At 41.0% G+C, this 20,671-nt stretch overlaps 1 protein-coding gene across 11 annotated transcripts in view; it reads right to left on the bottom strand.

Annotated features, from left to right (window-relative positions):
- SPEF2 (sperm flagellar 2) overlaps window positions 1–20,671 on the bottom strand; it is a 210,962-nt gene that overhangs the window by 115,700 nt on the left and 74,591 nt on the right. For all 11 annotated transcript variants that reach the window (XM_051853818.2, XM_051853824.2, XM_008262116.4 and 8 more), the window contains 4 exons: window positions 16,626–16,845; window positions 10,155–10,276; window positions 6,428–6,531; window positions 5,383–5,639 (listed from right to left, as the gene is read on the bottom strand). In XM_051853818.2, coding sequence (XP_051709778.2) covers window positions 5,383–5,639; window positions 6,428–6,531; window positions 10,155–10,276; window positions 16,626–16,845 — 703 coding nt within the window. The remainder of the gene's footprint in view (window positions 1–5,382; window positions 5,640–6,427; window positions 6,532–10,154; window positions 10,277–16,625; window positions 16,846–20,671) is intronic.

The raw sequence follows: 20,671 nt of genomic DNA, 5'->3' as shown, positions 1-20,671 counted from the left end.
TAAGGCGTTAAGAGTATCGTTTTGAGATAAGAATTCAAAGTTTTTTTCGAAATTGGAAAGAATGGAGCAAAAACCATTAAACATAAGCTGCAGCTTCAATGTAGAGAAACTCAGGACAAGAACGAAAAACAATGGATTATCATAGATAGCGAACTTAGAAAGCAAGAAAAACCAACACTATGATGTAAAAATTAAGAATAAAATATAAAGATGTCCACTAAGTCATATATAGTAAAATATTTTGTTTATATTACAATACAATAAAAGAATTGCTTCTTTCAAGATGTTATGATCTACATATATAGACATAAAGGAATAGATCACAAGAGATAAAAAAACAAAAATAGGTTAAACATCTGATTTAGTCTTATTCTAGATTAACAGTACAAAGTTCAGGCTACTCATAAATTTAGAACAAATGGAAAGTCATACAGAGGAAGGAAGGACTTGAACCAGATTAAAAGGAATAAGAATTGCTGACTGCATGAGAACACTGAAGAGTAGTAAATCAATGGCAGTCAAGAAAATGAAGAACCCTCATAGGATATGGTACTCAGTTGTTCTCCATCTACATTCATGGTAGAACAAGGTGAAATGGATTTAGAATACAAAACAGTGCTTTAAGGTTATTTATGAAAGCCAGAGATTATTGACATCAAAATGGGTGATTGAAGAAAATTGTTGGAGCCCTTCTCAGGAGAGGCTGTCATGTGCCATCTCCACCTCCCATTAGTCAAGGACTTCAGCACCGGGCTCAGGGTCAGCTTCCTCTCCCCTCTACCCCTGTCAGGCATTGGCACCTTTCCTTTCTGGAACTCGTGACCTTGGCCCCTGGATTTTCTGATCACCCTGAGAGGCGCCACCTTTGCAAGCCTAAGGATCTATATTCTTACCACAAACTCTTCTCCTTCTAGTGCTCCTGTGTAGATGATGCATCCAGTCCCTAAATTCCTAAGTTTCTCCCCAAATTCACCAGCATTATCCTACTAACAACCTCCATTGCATGGTTGAATCCTTCCTCTTTTTTCAACCACCTAACAACTTGAATACCTGCGTCCTGATACACCGGCCTTGGATGATATTCATCTCTTTTCTCCAAGCCTTATGAAGGTAGCTATCTTTGAACAAAAATATAACACCTTCAATTCTCACAAATCACCTGGCTTAAAAATCAGCTGAGCTCTTTCCTACGCATGCATTCTGCTGAAAGTAAATAAAGAGGATGAAAGAAAGAAAGAAAACTAATAAATAACTAAGTAAATACCTGGCCATTATGGTTTTTTTTAAAAGATTTATTTATTTATTTGAAAGTCAGAGTTTCACAGAGAGAGAAGGAGAGACAGAGAGAGAGAGAGAGAGAGGAGAGAGAGAACATATTCCCTGGTTCACTCCCCAGTTGGCCGAAATGGCCAGAGCTGTGCTGATCCAAAGCCATGAGCCAGGAGCTTCTTCTAGGTCTCGCACATGAGTGCAGGGGTCCAAGGACTTGGGCCATCTTCTACTGTTTTCCTAGACCATAGCAGAGAGTAGGATGGGAAGTGGAGCAGCCGGGACTGGAACTGGTGCCCATATGGGATGCTGGCACTGCAGGCGGTGGCTTTACCCGATTTGCCACAGGGCCAGCCCACCATGGTTCTTTGTATTTTCAGAGCTAAGCTTCCTGCAAGTTACCTCCCACCACACTCCCACCTCCTCATCTCTCATTTATGTCTGAACCCACCTGCAATCCCTTCTTCCCACTCCCACTCCACTGAGATAGTTCTCATTCTGGTCACCAAGCGCATGTTTCACTCTTTAGTTTACTCAATTTCCCTGTAGCGTTTATAGGTAAAATTTAGCACTCAAGTATTAAATGCTTTTACAGATACTATATTATATTTATAACAAAACTTACAGAATGATTAAATTTCTATAACTGGCTTCAAGTTGCACAGTTTACAAATTTTCGAGATACGATTTGATTCCAATCATTCTGACTTCTGACTCTGACCTCCTCAGAACATTTTTAGCACTGGTATAGTTATGGGTGCTAAAAGGGCCCCACAGCAGATATTAATCTAACACTTATAGTGTGCCAGACCCTGATACTACAAAATGAAGGGCAAGTCCCCATTATGGTATAGTTCAAAGGTAGTGTGAAAAGAAACAATTATTATATTGTAATTATTTAGTCACTGTTCCATGTAATGGGCGCATAACAAATAATAATAATAGGTGTGCCCAGAATGAGGAGAGATTAGCCAGACCCCACAAAATGGAGCAAAGGAGAGAAAATGCATTTGTAAGGCTTGGCAGGTGAGCATTAATAGTTCCTCTAAAGAACGGCAGTAGGGCTTTGAGGTGGCAAAGTCTGAATGAATGACAGAAGTAAGTGTGGAGAGTCAACAGGGGCTGGCTCAAGAGTCTGGTACTGAGCTAAGTTGTTCAGATTTTATGCTGAAACTGTGTGAAGCCACTGAGTAATACTGCAGCTAGATTTAATGCAATTAGATATGCTTTTGTAGTATCATTGTTCTGGCTGCAGTATAGAATATGAATTGGAAAGAGAGGGAGATTGCATGCAATTATTAAGTTGGAAACCTATCACCATTTGAAACATAACAAATACTTTAAAGATAGCAGCAAGATTCAGAGGAAGAACTGTCAGATTCAAGTGGTTTTTGCAGGAAGGGGGAGCAGTATACTACAGAATTTAGTCATCAGTTGGGATGGAAGACATGGCACAGGGAGAAAGGGATGACTTCAGGTTTTGGACTTGTACAACTTCTGAATAATATGAACAGGTTGAGCTTGAAGAGCCCATGGTACATTTAAGCTGTGGTTTTCAGAAAATGGGGAAGTTCGTAGTAAAGTTGAGACTTCTAAGAAAAAGAAGAAATTCATCCAGGAAGAAAATTGAGAGAAAAAAAAGAGCCAGATTGTCATGCAAAACATCACGGTTTAATCAAGAGAGGAAAGAAGTGTTTAGAAGCAGCAACTCGAAGGAAAGGAAGAAAGCCAGGAAAAGGAATGTCTCATAAGTTAAGGAAAGACAGTTTCTCAAGACACAGGTGTTATCTGTGCCCTGCCCAGACCCATGGGAACCTAAAGTCCTGCCCAGGAGTAGTGAGGCCGGGTGTGGGAATCCAGTCACTAGGGCTGAGTGCAGCTTATTATCCTGAAATGCTTGGGGTCTGTGGAGAAGCCTCAAGAACAACAGGGAAGACACTGCCCCCAAAGGTCGGTGGGCTGCAAAGGCTGAATGTGAATTCAGCGAGAGCTGGGCAGAGAGGCAAGGTCTAAACAAACCCAGCAAGGCAGGAGACCAAGGAAACCTAAGGATAGGAAATAGCCTTTGGGGAGTAAAAATTATACCAGATGGAAGAGTAGGTGGCTATCTCAGCTTATTATCCAGAGCTGAAAGCTCAAAAAGAAGAGTTTAAAATTGAGAAATTGAACTATTTAAATGCTGACATCAACTTCAGAAAATTTTCCAGAACCCCTCTCATCATGTAAATTTGATAGAAAGAATACAAAGTGGATTCAGTAATATTTAATAAAAAAACTCTTGCCAATGGATTGCTTTCCACTTCCGAAACATATAACAACACACTTCTTATGGAGCACCAAGAGGGGGGGGAAGCAAATCTTTTGAAGCTCTTGTAGGGTTATGAGCTTCCAGGGATCCTACCACACAAAGGTCTGTATGTGTGCTTTAGAACAACCTGTCATATCCACTTCCAACTCAGATTGATCTCGATGTTCAGGACTATGGACTGTTACCAGACAGCTATGGATTAGCAATGTTCTTAGCCAATCCTCAGCTATCCACTGAACAGGAAAGGGAAGTCAGTCAAGCAGGTAGAATCATTACTGCTATCAGCAGTAAGATACTTCTCACTTCCTTGGATAGAGAAAAGAAAATTCTCCTGTTTACAATATGATAGATAGCATCCAGTTTAAACTACTGGGTTCAACAGCTAAACTAATATGCAATGGTTTTGTCTTTAAGTAAACAATGAGAGCAAGATCTCAAATGAAGCACTTACGCTTTGAATCCCCATCTAAAAAGCACTGGACATGATCTTTTAGATCTCTCCTAGCCCTGAGTGTTGCATTAGTAGTACCAGCAGTAATAAAAGAAGATAGAAGTCATTCAGTGTTAAAAGGTTCTTTTTTAAAAGCTAAAATCAAGATTCTTAAACAGATGTAAAATGAACACATGTCAAAGCCATAATTTGACTCTTCAGCTAATGAGGGAACCAGTAAGATGTTAACACTGGTTCAAATGAGAATCTATATAGTAGACACATTTGCAGTCAATCAAGAACAGTGAAATAAATGATAATAGATGAAAAACTGGTTACTGTCTACAGAGTATATAGTACTTGGAATCATCTTTTTGTCAATGTAGAATGAATTGTGTCTCAACAGAATTCATTAGCATTTGTATGGGCAAGAGTCATTGGCAATACTATAAATTTCCTGTGATTTATGGAGGTAAAGAGCTGAGTCAAAGCTGATGGTAGAACAGGCCCCCATGGAATCTGGTATTTCAAAGGCCCCCATAGATAATACTCAGCCTTATCATGAAAGGATATCTCAAAATCTTTTGTTCATTCCAAAGGCTGCCACAAAATTTCCTGATGTATTTACTACATATTTATTATGTACCAGATTCTATCCTAGGTGTTTAACTCTTATCTCATTTAATACTGATGATAATACAATGAGCCATTCTGTCTTTTATGTTGTAAAACAGAGGTTCAGAACAATGAAGTTACTTTTCCAAGGTTAAAGTTGGAAAGCCATGTCTAAGAATAAGTGCTTTTATCCACAACTATTTAATTTGTGGGATGAAGTAACATTTTCATTTCAAGGATGAAAAATATCTAAATATGCAATGGATGCTTCCACCAGGATTTTTCTGTCCAATCATGTGATGACTTCAGCCAAGTGGGACTTGCTACTCAGAGTTAACACATAATCCAAGGGAAGGATTGTACCAGATCCCTGCTTACAACACAGATTTGGTTTGTGACCACCCACCAAGATGTACTAGATGGCCACAGAGAGCTCCTCCATGTAGGCAAGTCTCATAAAAGCACCTTTGTGCCACAAGAGCAGCCAAGTTGATGCAGAGGTTTAGTGACATATTTGCAGTTGGCTTAGAATTCTCTACTCTCCCCAGGCTTGATCTGCGGTAGAGAATTTAACTGTGAATACCAACATTCAAAGCAAGAGGCAACTGTGCCCAGCTAGATAATCCTCTGAAAGGTTAAAATGAATATCGCCTCACTCACTCACAATTGAAAATGCTGCGAACACTTACTGATTCAGTCAACTAAAAAAAAAAAAGGCATCTTGATCATAAAAATTCTCTAAAAGAAAGGTACAGCTTACCCATGACATCATTCATGCGACTCAGTGAGGAATTATCAGAAATATCTAATAGTATAACAAAATCAAATGCAGAAGAGGGCAGAGGTACTTCTTTGGAAGTTGTAGGATCCACAGCCAGTGTAGATATTTGTGCTGCTTTTCCTTCTGCTTCCATGAGGTATCTGTTGCAGCCTGTGAGAGTTTCCTCCAGAAGTTGAGCTTGGTTTAATGTCATTGGAAAACCATCAAGGATCCAGTTCTGATTCACAGGTATCCCACTAAATGAAAACAGAACAATCCATTGACATTGTGAGAGAAACAAGTACTTTGGAAATGATAACACATTGAATCTTGTTTCCTACATACTGCAACTATATCCTCATCCTTCTATGCACTTCAAAACTCATTCACAGGAGCCTTTTGAACTTTTTTCCCCCATCCTGCTTAGCCTCATCACTTTATTATATGGATCAACTGAGACTCAATGAATTTTTAACATTTTCTTCCTTTCCCGCATTACAAAAGAGGGCTGAGAGAGTCTTTGATCCTTAGAAAGGAGGATGAGGCAGATTACAAAGGCACAATCTTTCAATCAGTTATCATCTCTGTGCTACTCACACATGGAATTCCTGTGCACATCTACCCTATCACAACCTTGCTGCCCAAGCTCTGCTCTCTTCCTTTGGATTCTTGTGCCCAGTACCCTGGCCCCTGCTTTTGTAACCCAAAAAGAGGAAGCACAATGACCTGTGACCTCACAGTTAGAGTCCTTTCCTTCCATAATCTGTCCCTTGGCTTTTTCAATTGTCTGGTTTCTCATAAACTTCCACAAGTAACAGAAACTGATTTGTATTCATATCCAGGTATAAGAAGCCAAGGTTGGTAAAGGCAAGGAAGTAAAATATAGGCAGATAAATCTCAAAATAGATCTAACTTTGTATTACTGTATACTTCCTTATGAGATGAGTAATATTTATTAGATATTAAAAACAAAAGCATTCTATATGATTATTTATATGTCCTTAAGTGATAAAGACTACATAGGAAAGACAACCACAATACATACTTAATAGCGTTTACCATGATGTTAACCAGCAACATGTCTGGAATGCTCTTTCCTTTCTTCAGCAATTGTTCTGATTTTGCACCAAGCTGAGCCCGCACAGTGAGCTGTGAAAATAAATATCAAACAGTAGTAGAAGGCAGCTAACTTAAAATTCCAACTCCAATTTTTTTTTTTTTTTTTTTTTTTTTACAGGCAGAGTGGACAGTGAGAGAGAGAGACAGCGAGAAAGGTCTTCCTTTTGCCCTTGGTTCACCCTCCAATGGCTGCCGTGGCTGCGCGCGCTGCGGCCAGCGCACCGCACTGATCCAATGGCAGGAGCCAGGAGCCAGGTGCTTTTCCTGGTCTCCCATGGGGTGCAGGGCCCAAGCACCTGGGCCATCCTCCACTGCACTCCCTGGCCACAGCAGAGAGCTGGCCTGGAAGAGGGGCAACCAGGACAGAATCCGGCGCCCCAACCGGGACTAGAACCTGGTGTGCCGGCGCCGCTAGGCGGAGGATTAGCCTAGTGAGCCGCGGCGCTGGCCCCAACTCCAATTTTTTTTTCTTCTATTTTTGGACAGGCAGAGTGGACGGTGAGAGAGAGACAGAGAGAAAGGTCTTCCTTTTCCGTTGGTTCACCCTCCAATGGCTGCTGCGGCCCACGCGCTGTGGCTGCTGCACCACGCTGATCCGAAGCCAGGAGCCAGGTGCTTTTCCTGGTCTCCCATGGTGTGCAGAGCCCAAGCACTTGGGCCATCCTGTACTGCACTCCCTGGCCACAGCAGAGAGCTGGCCTGGAAGAGGAGCAACCGGGACAGAATCTGGCGCTCTGACCAGGACTAGAATCCGGATGCCAGCACTGCAGGTGGAGGATTAGCCTATTGAGCCACAGCGCCGGCCCCTCCAAATGTTTTTAAGACAAAAATAATTAAATGGTCATGCTCTCTGATGAAGATACTGATTATTAAGTACAATTCAGGAGTCAGGGAAGCATTTCAGGAAAACTTTTATGCAGACTTAGAGGCTCTTCCTTCTTCCCTTGCAAGATCTTCCTCTTTAATTTTCAGCTGTGTTGGCATCCCCAGACTTCACCTTCTGATGCCTTAAATCAGAAAGACTGAACTCACTGCTTGAGTTTTAGGCATTCTTGCCATGCAGTCTGGCATATCTTCTGAGGAAAACCTGTTTAAACATGGCTCTTGTTTCATGAAATACTATTGTTTCAAAGACCAAATTCTATGTTTTCTGCTTGTTTTTAGGGTGCTGGCTTGTTTGCTGCCTTGTTTTTTTCCTGTCTTCTTTTGGTCCCTGCTATGGTTTGGACATGGCTTTTTCCACATAGGTTCATCTGTTGAAGGCTTTGTCCCAATTGTGGCAATGTGAAAGGTGATGATAGAACCTTTAAGATGTTGGGCCTAGTGGGAGGTGGGAGGTCACTGAAGGTGTCACTCTTAGAAGGTACTAATGCTGGACTCATGGAGTGACTTAGTTCCCAAGAAAGTGGGTTATTTTAAAAGAGTATGCCTGATCCAAGTCTCTCTGGCTTCCTCATACTTTGTGGTCTCTTCCTCTTGCAAGTATACCCATTGTGATGATGTCATTCACCACGAGGCCCTCACCAGAGCTGAACACAAGTTGGCACTATGTTCTTCAAGTCTTTTCTTTACAAATCACCTAGCCTCAAGTACTTTTGCTATCAGAGAAAATGGATGAATATAACCCTAAAAAATTAACTCCTATGTTTTGTCCAGAATTTATAATTGTTACTTGTGGGAAGACAAGTCAGATATAAGCTATCCAAGTTACTGAAGAATGGGCTCTTGGTGCAGCCCATTCTTAGCTACTGGAGTGAGTAATATACTCAAAACTCTGTAAGACAATGCGTGGCTTGTGTTTTCCCCTCCCTCCCTCCTGCTCTCTCTTCTTTCCTTCCTTCCCTCCCTCTCTGTGCTCTACCACAGTTTGGGTTCTCCTTTCAGAAGACAAGCTGAGTTTCTCAAGAAAGATTAAAATGCTCATTGATTAGCATTTCTTCTTCCAGGATTATTGAGTTACGGATAATAAACATGTCTAAAAACAGACAACTTTAGAAGTCAAGGAGTTTTTGGTTAAAATCCATGGAAAAGAGTTTTCAGAATTAATTTATAATTCATTAGATTTATATTTATAGTATTTTTTAAATAGAATTATCTCTTTAGAGACAAATACCTGGAATAAAGAAATAAATGAAAAATCCAACTGCTATGGGAGAACTGTATGACCATTGTTAACCTATATGTTATTTGGTGATGATACAACAACGATGATGAGTCAGGAGGATCTGAGCTTTATATGAGAATATGAATAAACTATTTAATAAGGTAAGCCTTCACAGGACAAACAGGAAAGATATCTACTCTGTAAAATTGATGCTAGTTTTACTTATAGAAACACATAGTAAACTGTGGTGTAACCTGTCTTTCAAATGGTTTTAATTACTATGTAAAATACAGCAACTGCTATTTTGAAAATATAATGGAACTTGAGAAAATAGAAAATTATCTTAAAAATAATAATCCTAGAAGTGACAGTCAGTCATAGAAAAATAAAGAAAAAATGTAGGTTACCTATAATTCTTTTGGTTAAAATAGAAAGAGTGTCACAACATGGGAGAAGATATAGCCACACCAGAACAAAAACTCCCAGTTATTTTTAGAACTCATGGTTAAGTGTAATTTAATTTGTAGCCCGTGCCAAAGATCTGTGTGAATGCTCTGCCAATGTATGCAACTGCAGTAACCAGCATAAGGTAAAGAAAGGAGTACTGGGCTCAGAACCTAGAACCCCAATCAGAGAGTAGTCATCACCTAGTCCTTCTTATCCTGAGCAAACCAATTCATCTTAGGGTTTCTACCATGACTTGTGTGAATTGAGGGGGCTGAGCCATATCCATGATTCTCAAAATGTAATTCTCTTATGTAATCTCACCCTTCACTCCAAGAATCTTGATGCAATAATGTAAAGAGATGCAATGCAGATGAGAATGTGATGCAAGTATATCTTGGGAGTGTGAAATAGGTGAACTATACAGAGAGCCTCTCCTACCTCCTCCAAACTGATCTACTAGTCTGAATCAGGAATAGGCATGCTACAGCTTCTAGACCAAATATCTGGCAGGCTGACAATTTTTATATTGTTCTTAGACATCACTCAAGGATCCTAGTGCAGTGATTCTGGAAATAAACCAGGTGTTGTCCTCCATTCCAGCATAGGGCTCCAACACCTGTGTGACCACTTCCTGGGGCCACTATGATCTCCAATTACACGTTGGGGACTCTGGTGTTGGCAACTGCTAGGCACCGAATGATAGGATCTCGGCTCTAGAGTTGGTTACTTCTTGAGTCCCCCAAAACACTCATACTGTATATCTCAGCCACTATAATTCAGTTACTCCACCCATCTCCACTTACCAGTCAGTGGCTCTTTCCTTAGAATGGTGAGTCTTCAGATAATAGCAATTGGAAATAAAGTAAACCACCACTCCAGTGGTCCACCTAGTTAAGCTTGTGGGGGTGGGTAGAGTTCTCTGTCTTTTTAGGGAAAAACTCACATAATAGCCTCCATTTTTATCCTTTGATCCATCAAACCTAAAATGTTCATATTTTCTAGACCTTACAGAAAAAAGCGTCTGGTCTAGAAGATCTTTGGGATTTCATTCAGTTTTAAATCTCTGGTGTATTGGCTGCACATGAACAAACATCACACTTGCCTGATCTTCTTTCCTATCCTCTTGAGGAATGGATGAGGCCTCACTGACTTTTTCGTTGTCATGATATGCTTGGATAGCTTCTTGGACAAGAGTGTCAATAGAAAGTATCTTAACAGGGAAGTCTAAAAAACAAAAGATAATTTTAGAATTAGCTTCTCATTTGGGAAATTGATGCCATTGTCTTGATATTCTGGTTTTACCCTTCAAGACTGTCTTTTGGGCACCCTAGAAACAGCTACAGTCAAGTAGGCTTTTATTATTATTGAAGAAAAACTTACATAACTTAAATTTAACCATTTAAAAAGTACAATTCAGTAGCATGTAGATATTCACAATGTTGTACAACCATCACCACTGTCATGTTCCTGAAATTTTTAATCACCCCTTGTTAGTGAAACTAGTGCTGTCTTACTTAAGCCTTGGGCCCCATTTTAGGCTCTGGCCCAGTCACCATCTTGTATAATAAATTCTGGTCTCTCCAGAGTAAGTTTCAGTTCCTAAGTCCAGTTTGGCTTACTAGAAGTCAGGTGACCAAATGATCCAATCACAAGCGTCAACTCTACCCCCACCCTAATGGGATTTGCTATTCCCACTTCCTTATCTCTGCAAGGCTATAAAAAGACCTGTTTTTCCTCTCTCTTGCCTGTGAGGGTTCCTTCCTACCCCCATCCCCCAACCCTGATAGTAAAATGATTCTTTTTACTCTGGGGTTTGGTGTGTTTTGTGGTGGCCTTTTGTTGGTGCTGTGACTTGGATCCAGGCTCTCTTGTTGACCTTGCTCTCCCCTCAGGGATCTGAGCTGTTTTGGGATTCTGGATTCCTGCCAACCACAGAACTTACCCCCAGACCTCCTTCTTTGTTACTGAATGCTCTGTGACTCCCATCCACACACTTGCCCTCCAAATCCGGAGCTAAATGGGGAACGGGGAATTCTCCCACTGTGACCTCTACTTCGGGTTGTGGTTTTGCTCTGCTTTGTCTTGAAGTCCCGGTACAAGGCATCACAACTCCTCTGGGCTTTACGCCCCAGATGCCAGTGGGTGCCAGTGAAGACCCCAGCCCCTGCTCCCTTACTCTCCTCATTGGACTCTTGTGATCTCGGAGATACCTGCTATCCACCAGTCTGACCCCGTAGGTTGCTATGGGAGCTTCTGCATCCCATGTTCCATCTGATTCTCCCCTTGGTTGTCTTCTAAATAATCTTGTTCCTCTCAAATTGGCCCCAGATCTCAAACACCATCATCTCATCTTTCTTCTTCTTCTTCGTTTTTTAAGATTTATTTATTTGAAAGGCAGAGTTACGGAGAGGCAGAGGCAGAGAGAGCGAGAGAGAGAGAGGTCTTCCATCTGCTGGTTCACTCCCCAGATGGATCAATGACCAGAGCTGCGCAAATCTGAAGCCAGGAGCCAGGAGCTTCTTCCTGGTCTCCCATGTGAATGCAGGGGCCCAAAGACTTGGGTCATATTGTACTGTCTTCCCAGGCCATAGCACTTCTGATCTGGATCAGAAGTGGAACATTAAGGACTCAAACCAGCACCCATATGGGATGCCGACATTCAAAGCAGCGGTTTTACCCGCTATGCCACAGCGCTGGCCCCTCATCTTTTTTTGTAATCAGGCATGGCCCATGTATGACCTCGACAACCAGTCCAAATGGCCGCTTAATGATACATTTGACCCTGACAGTATTCGGGATCTCTATCACTTCTGTGAGCATTCAGGAAAGTGGAGGGAGATTCCCTTTGTCTGAGCCTTCTCCCATCTCTGTTCTGAACCTTCTCTTTACACCTCATGTTTTGTGGCTCACTCTTAAGTTCCAAAGCTCCCACTAAAAGGCCAAAACCCCTTTCTTCTAATTTTGACCCTGCATATGAGCCCCACCATACCACCCCCCATCACAGGTGCCAGCTTAGCTTCTTCCTGTTCAGGCCCTGGCACAGTCACCTCCCACTCCTCAACCACAAAGCCCACCGTCCATGCTAGGCTGGCTCCAACTATACCTCCCCCTCCTGCCCAGAAATTCCAGGAAGTGGCAACTGTTTCTGCTCCCCCTGCCTTATCTCAAACCCAGTCCTCACTCCAACTTTCGCTCTCCCCCTTTCTGCTGAGCCAGCATATTCTTCCTGCCCTGCCACCACCACCTCAAGCCCTCAACCCCCTTTTCTGTTCCCCAGTCCCCGAGTCACTAGCTCTCATGCAGCAGCTAGGGAGCCTGCCTCCATGCTGCTGAGAGGTGGCAGCAGCAAAAGGTACAGTCAGGGTCCACACTGCTTTCTCACTTGCTGATCTCTCACAAATGGAACAAAAACTGGGTTCCTTCACCTCTAACCCAGTGTTGTACATTAGAGTTTCAATATCTAACCCAGTCCTATAATCTAGCTTTTCACAATGTCTTTATGATCCTCTCCAATACCCTCCTTCCAGAGGAGCGAAGGCGAGTTTGGGAACAGGCCCATCTCCATGCTGATGAGACGCATCAGACTGACCCAGCCCATCCTATGGGTGCACATGCGGTCCTGGAACAAGACCCCAACTGGGATTATAATTCTCCCAATGGCATAATCGCCAGAAATTGTTTCATTATCTGCTTATTTGATGCCCTCAAAAAAATCCACCAGAAAGACAAAGTTAAAATGGCTCGAGAAGGGTCCATTAACTCCACAGGCAAAAATTCTAGAGGTGGCCTTTAAAGTATATAATGGGAGGAATGAGAGAGCCCAAAAGACAAATTTCAAATGCTGGCCAAGGCCTTTCAATAACCTGCTTCCTCCAGTAGCCCTGTTGACCACAGGGGTCCTCCAGGTCCATGCTTTAAATGTGGCCAAGGTAGCCACTGGGCCAGAATGTGTCTCAACCCTAGAGACCCACCAGGTCCTTATCTTAAATGTTGCCAGAAGGGCCATTGGGGGGTGGGCTGTCCTCTTATCTATTGGGTCAGTAGGCCATCCACTCCACCCATGCCCCGAGTTGACTTTCCAGGACTGGAACTGAGGTTTAGAGATACGGAGACTCCCGCCACCCAACTATGGCCATCACTGCAGGAGGCAGGGTAACTGTGATGGTTACAGGTAGGCCATTTTTTTTTTTTTTATCAGCCCAACAGCAACCTTATCAGTCCTTACCCAGTATTGGGGGCCTACTCTGCTGCCTCAACCTCCATAGTTGGAGTGGAGGGAAAACCTTACAGACCCCTACAGACTTCCAACCTGCTCTACATAACTAAAATGACACCCTTTTCTCACTCTTTTCTTATCATATCCCAATGTTGCTCTCCCCTTCTGGAAAGATATCTACACTCTGTCAGTTTAATACCCAAATAACATTCACCCTCTGGCCATTAGCCCTGTCCTCAAGCCTGCCTTCACTTCTCCTTTCCTGTTACTGCTCTCTCAAGACAATCCTGGCCCAACTGTCCTGCCTACCTCAGGCCCCTGTCCCCCATCAATCCACAGGCATGGAACACCAATCACCCCATGATAGCAGCTCATCATCCTCCTGTACAGATTATTTCTTTTGTTCTGGACACAGGGGCCTCTTTCTCTCTGTTGACAACACTTTCAGGCCACACTCTGGACCCCGGCATCTCTGTTTTAAAGGAGTCTCAAACATCCCCATCAAAAAAAAAAAAAAAAAAAACACTCGGACTCCTTCCCTGCACCTTTGGCTCCCTGACTCTGGCCCATGCCCCTAATGGGCAGAGACATACTCTCCAATCTAAAAGTCTCAGTCTTCATACCACCACTAGACTCCACCTCAATCTTTTGTCTACAACTCCACTCTTTCTGTTTGTCCCCAGATCTCCATCTCGCCCTCCCCTTTGCTTGCCCTGCTCCTTCCCCTCTGCGACAGCCAAAACTACCTCTTTCTCTTCCTAAATCCTCCTCTTCCATTCTGCCACCCTCTCCTCCTGAGTACAAAACATACTGTAAAGACTAACGATGTGCTTATCACTCTACAAGCCCTGCGCCTGGGACATTTCAAACTGCTAAGACAATGCACCATAAGCTTCACTGGAGAGCCTTTCTCTCATCCTTATCAGAGTCCTTGGTGTTCTACACCTCCCCAACAAGCAGCTCTGCTCTTCAAGTCTGACTTCAAACCCCCAAGCTCACCCCTGCCCTCTGGGCAGATGCAGCTCTAAAGTCTTCTCTAAGTAGCCACCTTTTCATCTTTGGACCCTAAAGTCCTAGAACCTAACAAAATAGAGCCCCATCTCACTCTGCTACTCTGTTTCACATCTAAATTCTCTCTTCCACAAAGACAAAAATCTCAATTCCAGCCATCTCCAGTAATATATTTGATAGAGCTAACAAACAACAAACACAACTCAGAGACAGTGGTAAGTCCTAAACAACTTTACTCCACAGAATGCTCCATGCCTAGCCTTCTTCTCTTTTCCCTGCCTTATCTAGTGACAGCAAAAGTCTCTTCAGTATTGCATGGACATAGAGGCTTGGCCTCTCTTTTAACCTAGCCACCTTGACATCTCTCCTGCCCTACACCAAAAGGGCCATAAAGCCGTGAGAAAATTTCCAGGAATTCAACACACATAAAGCCCTCTACCCAGCAGTGTTCCACACAGAGAGTTAAGAAAAAATAAAAATAAAGCCCCCTTCCCAAGACAACATCACCCTAAAAAATATTTCTCTCTCAACCTATATAATCAAGACTACTGGGTCAATTACTATTTTCAGACATATCTCCTTTTCCATAATTGCCCCTTATTCTGTCACCTATCAGATTCTCTTCCTTAAGAATCTCTCTCTCTCCAACCAGAGTGGTGTCCATCTGCTCTGATGGATGCCCTCCCCCATTAAATCTACCATAATGGAAGATAATAACCTCATACATAAAATTGTGGTTCATACATAAAATTTTGTAATTGGACATTGAGTTCAAGTATAAAAGTATGTTATTAGTGAAAAGGTTAAGACAGAAAGATAATTTTAAATGAAGAAAGGACAAGGCTTGTAAGAATTTATCCTAATGGCTAACCTAATGGCTAGTTTATTCTACACTGAAATGAAAAGCTATGAAGGTTTAAGTAAGTTGCAGAAGGTATGAGAAGTCATAGAAGGTTATAAAACAAAAATTTTTTTAAATACAAAATCTATCTATTTTTTTCTTTGATTAACATACAATTAAAATCTGCCCCTCCTGTCAGTTTTTGTTTGCCTCTCAATTAAAAAACTCCCTCCTGGTTTAGACAGCACCTTTTCTAGGTCCTCTAATAATCATCTGTCCTTTGTTTTAGCTCCTAAATATTTAATCTGCTTATTAGATCTATTTCTTCTAGACTTAAAACAATATCCTAGATGACCATGCATTTGAAACCTCAAATGGAGAGCTTTTGTGAGCTGGTGCTGCAGCCCCCTTGAGAAGCCATCTTCTTCTGAAACCCTATCTTGACTACAGGTCTCTGTCTCACCCCTACATATTCACTCACCCAACAACCTCCGAGACTTAGTGAGCCATCAGACTTTTCTTTCTCTTTCCCCTTCCAGGGCCCAGATCCTACATGCAGACTCAATCTTATCCTTCTTGCCATGGTCCATTCTAAACCCTGTAACAACCCCCCACCCCCAACCATTACACCATTACTCCCACAGGGCCACTCACAGCCAAGTTTATCTGGACCTGAGCTCTATGGCCAACAGTGTCTGAAGACTTAGGCCCTTCACCATTGATAAACCTGCCTCCAAGAAATGGGTGAACACCCAGCCACCCGACGTTTCCAACAGTGGGTAAGTGCTGATCCTCTTACACTGCTACCAGCTCTTTCTACAACTTCTGTGGAAGGAATATTAACCACTTGGTTAATGCCACTTCTAGGACCGTTGGCTGCTATTCTCACCCTGGCTTGTATACTACCTTGTCTGTTTAAGTGCTTATAGGGGGTGATAATGAAATGAAAAGACTTATTTTATTTATTTGAAAGGCACAGTAACAGAGGAGAGAGGGAGAGACAGAGACAGAAGGAGGGAGAGAGATAGAGCTGGAACTAGAACTAGAGCTAGTGAAAGAGAAAGAGATCTTCCATCTGCTGGTTCATTCCCAAATAGCTACAGTGGCTTGGGCTGGATCAGGCTGAAGCCAGGAGCCAGGAACTCTCATCTGGGTCTCCCACATAGTCAGCAGAGGCCCAAGTAATTGGGCCATCATCTGCTGCCTTCATAGGCTTATTAGCAAGAAGCTGGGTTGGAAGTGAAGCAGCAGGGACCTGAACTGGCACTCAGATATGCCTGGGTCATAAGTGGTGGTTTAATTTGCTTTTTGATAATGCTGGCCCACTTGACTCATTTTTAAACTTAATAATCATAGCCTGGACAATAACTATAACATAATTTAATTATAACACAGATGTTTCAGTTTTTCAGCAAAGCCTCTTACATGTTTTTCTGTAGATATTAGATAGATGCAGCTATAGTCAGTTTAGGTTATAATAAGGGGGTAATTAAAAAAAATCCTACCTTTTTGTAGAGACTTTAGAGTGGTAGTTTTCCCACTAAATGTTTTTCCCAATACGCATCCCTTAACAGAAGATGAAAGTAATTCAGGTTCTGTTGATTCAACTTGAGGAGGAAGAGATTTTTCAACTAGTCTGTGAAGCACATGGCCTAATATGCAATTGTTGGAAGGTGGTAAATTTTCAGCCATTTCTTCTGGTAAGGCCCACTCCCCAACCATATTCTGCAGAAGTGACAAACAACAAAACAGAAATGTTTTTAAAAATAGAATTTAGGCATAGAGAAGATTTGAGTATTGAAAGCAAATACAATCTACAGCAAATAAAATAACTAGGGAAAGGCAACTGATCTAATGATTAAGCCACCACTTGGGACACTCATGCCCCATATTGAAATGACTGGATTCAAGTCCAAGATCTACTTTTGATTCCAGTTTCCACTAATGTACACCCTGGGTGGTAGCAGGTCATGGCTCAAGCAGTTGAGTTCCTGCCACTTACTTGGGAGACCTGGATTGAGGTCTTGGCTCACAGCTTTTTGCCTGGCCCAGCTTTAGCCAGTGCAGGCATTTCTGGGGTAAACCAGCAGATTGGTGCTCTCTTTCTCTCTCTCTGCTTCTCAAATACTAAATATTAAAATAAAAATATACTAAATACTTTATATTACATAAATGAATAATAACATCAATAATACTTTCATATTACAGTGCATAGAACTGATCATTTTATATGAAAATAAAAAAACTCAAAAACTTTTAGTATGTGAACACACACATACTGAGTTAATTGAGATATAATGTAATTATGCTGAGCATTACAATACTTAATGTTATCTTCAGCAACCAGATAAAATAGAGTAATAACTTATCTGAAATCTTATGCAAGTACTCAGCTTATTTTAAAATATTTTAAAGTGAAAAAGATAAAAGAGAACTTTCATGGACAATGTGGCATTCTCTATCATTTTCAGTTCCCATGTTCTTCAGGTTTTCTGCTGATGTAATCAAAGAATTGAAGAGAAAAACCTGTACAAAACACATTGTCTTATATCCCTGTATAAAATTAAAACTTTGAAAAATATAAATACTTAACATTATAAGTATAATTTCTGAGTAATTCTGAGATTAAATAGGAAACTAAGTGTTCAAGTCTGAAAAGGACATTAGAATGATATATTTAAAAATGTGGGATAAGATAAAACCCTATTTAGAGTAAAATGGCTAGCCCCTTAACCTAACATGCCTTGATGGACAATTCTTTTATTTAAGACTTATGTATTTATTTGAAAGAGTTACAGAGAGAGAGAAGCAGATACACACACACACACACACACATACATTGAGAATGGTCTGGGCCAGGCTGAAGCTAGAAGCCAGGAGCTTTTACCCAGTCTCCCACATGGGTGGCAGGAACCCAAGCACTTGGTCCATCTTCTGCTGCTTTTTCCAGGCCATTATCAGGGAGCTGAATTGGACATGGGGCGGCTGAGACTTGAACCAATGCCCATATGGGATGCTGGGGTCACAGACAACAGCTTTATCTGCTACATACCAGTGCTGCCCCCAACAATTTTAAAAAGTAGAAAATTCAAAAACTAAGCTATATAACAGGGAACAAAAATAATTTTAAAATAATCAGAAGAAACTATCAGGAACTCATAAAAATAAAAACAGAAATTAGTAAATTAGAGGGTAGGCCTGTTGAGATGCTCACTCTGATAAATTTCTAGGACTTACACATACTAATCATCACAATGAAATTCTACTCATCTGGTGAAGAACAGCAAGTGTCAGTGTTGTAATGTAACAGAAAAGAAGGTCCCAAGGAGACTTAATTACTAAGATAATATTACATATAATATTATAGTACATTTGAATTTGAGTACATTTGAATTTATTACTGTATAGTAATAAATGACATTCTAAGAAAGCATAAATGATTAAAGTTAACTTAAACGGACCAGTTAAGAAGATAGAAGCCATGGCAGAAATAGAAAAGTTGTCAGAGAACTATATCCAGCAAACTTGAACACACTAATGGTTTCTCTCTCTTTCTCTCCCTCTCTGTAATTCTGCCTTTCAAAAAAGTAAATCATTTTTTTAAAGAATACACTAACAGTTTACAGAAGAATTTTCATTCTTTAATTAAATGGGAATGTAAACATGCTTGAAAGTCTTCAAGATTATGGGAGTTCATTTGGAAAATATATAGCACTCATACAAAAATGTACAAAGATGAAAGGGTATTAAAGATAATTGAGAAAAACAACATTCAAAAAGGAAACCACAAGTCAATCTCACTTGAAAAGATTTCTCAAAAACCACAATAAAGTATTAAAATCAACATCATGTAATAGACAATGAAGATACCAATGGATGTTGACTGTAAATTCACTATACATCATGCTATTCTCATGAATTATCTCAAATTATTCTCATACAATTCTTACATAAGCATTATTATTAGATTCCCAGTTTGTGAAGAAGCAGAATCTGAGTATTACAGAGGCTAAGTTGCCTTTCCATGGTCACATTAGTCATAGCAGAACCTAGCCTGGAACCTAGGCAGTCAGATTCCAGAACATATAACCTATGAATAAACGCTGTTTTGAAGTTATCACATCATGACTGAATAAGAATTACTTCATGAAAACAAGGTAGGTTAAACATTAGGAAAGCTATTTTTAAAAACAATTTATTTATTAATTTGAAAAGCAGAGTTACAGAGAGGCAGAGGCAGAGGCAGAAGAGAGAGAGAGAGAGAGAGGGAGAGAGAGAGAGAGTCTTCCATCTGCTAGTTCACTTCCCAGATGGTCACAACAGCCGGAGCGTGCTGATCTGAAGCCAGGAGCCAGAAGCTTCTTCTGGGTTTCCCACATGAGTGCAGGGGCCCAATTATTTAGGCCATCTTTTACTGCTTTCCCAGGCCACAGCAGAGAGCTGGATAGGAAGTGAAGCAGCCAGCACTCAAACCAGCGCCCACATGGGATGCTGGCACTGCAGGTGGTGGCTTTACCCACTACACCCCAGCCCCAGCCCCAGGAAAGCTATTACCAGGTCACAATAATGGGTTAAACTTTTAAAAACAGCTATGGCTATTTTGATCAAGTAACATAAATTAAAAATTCATTTATGATTTTCTAAAAAGGAAATAAAAATGAAAATAAGATTAAAAAAACTCTTAATAAGCTATGGATTGAATATAACTTTCCTAGCAGTCTTTGGTCCAATATATAATGGTGAACCAAAACAACCAACATGTTTTTCTATTAAAGTTAAATACAAGAAAAAGCTGCTCACCATTAACACCACTACTCCCACTGTTCTCAAAGTTCTAGCCAGTGACCTTGTCTAAACAAGATAAGAGTCGGAGAACTCAAGGGGCTTCCATAGCCTTGGAAACTCATGACTGGTGCATAGGGAGATTACTGATGCCATAAACAGGAGTGTCAATTTGTAAAGTCAACAACAGGAGTCACTGTGCACTTACTCCTCATGTAGGATCTCTGTCCTTAATGTGCTGTACACTGAGGCTTAATGCTATAACGAGTACTCAAACAGTATATTTCACTTTGTGTTTCTATGGGGGTGCAAACTGTTGAAATCTTTACTTAATGTACACTAAACTGATCTTCTGTTAAAAAAAAAAAAAAAAGAAAAGAAACTATCAATTCCCAACTTGACTCTCACTGGGATTAAACATGACAATAGGTCTGATCTGATTTCATCATAATTTAAAAAAAAATCATCTATTATTTTGCACTTTATGTTTCTGTGTGGGAACAAACTGTTGAAATCCTTACTTAAGGTATACTAAGCTGATCTTCTGTATACTAAGATAATCGAAAATGAATCTTGATGTGAATGGAAGGGGAGAGGGAGTGGGAAAGGGGAGGGTGGTGGGTGGGAGGGACGGTATGGGGGGGAAAGCCATTGTAACCCATGAGACGTACTTTGGAAATTTATATTCATTAAATAAAAGATAAAAAAAAAAAAAAAAGAAAAAAAAAAAAAAAAAAAAAAGTTCTAGCCAGTGCAGTGGGAAAGGAAA

This window comes from Oryctolagus cuniculus, chromosome 14 (assembly GCF_964237555.1).
Source record: "Oryctolagus cuniculus chromosome 14, mOryCun1.1, whole genome shotgun sequence".
NCBI classification, from domain to species: domain Eukaryota; kingdom Metazoa; phylum Chordata; class Mammalia; order Lagomorpha; family Leporidae; genus Oryctolagus; species Oryctolagus cuniculus.
This window is presented reverse-complemented; position numbering and strand designations above follow the sequence as displayed.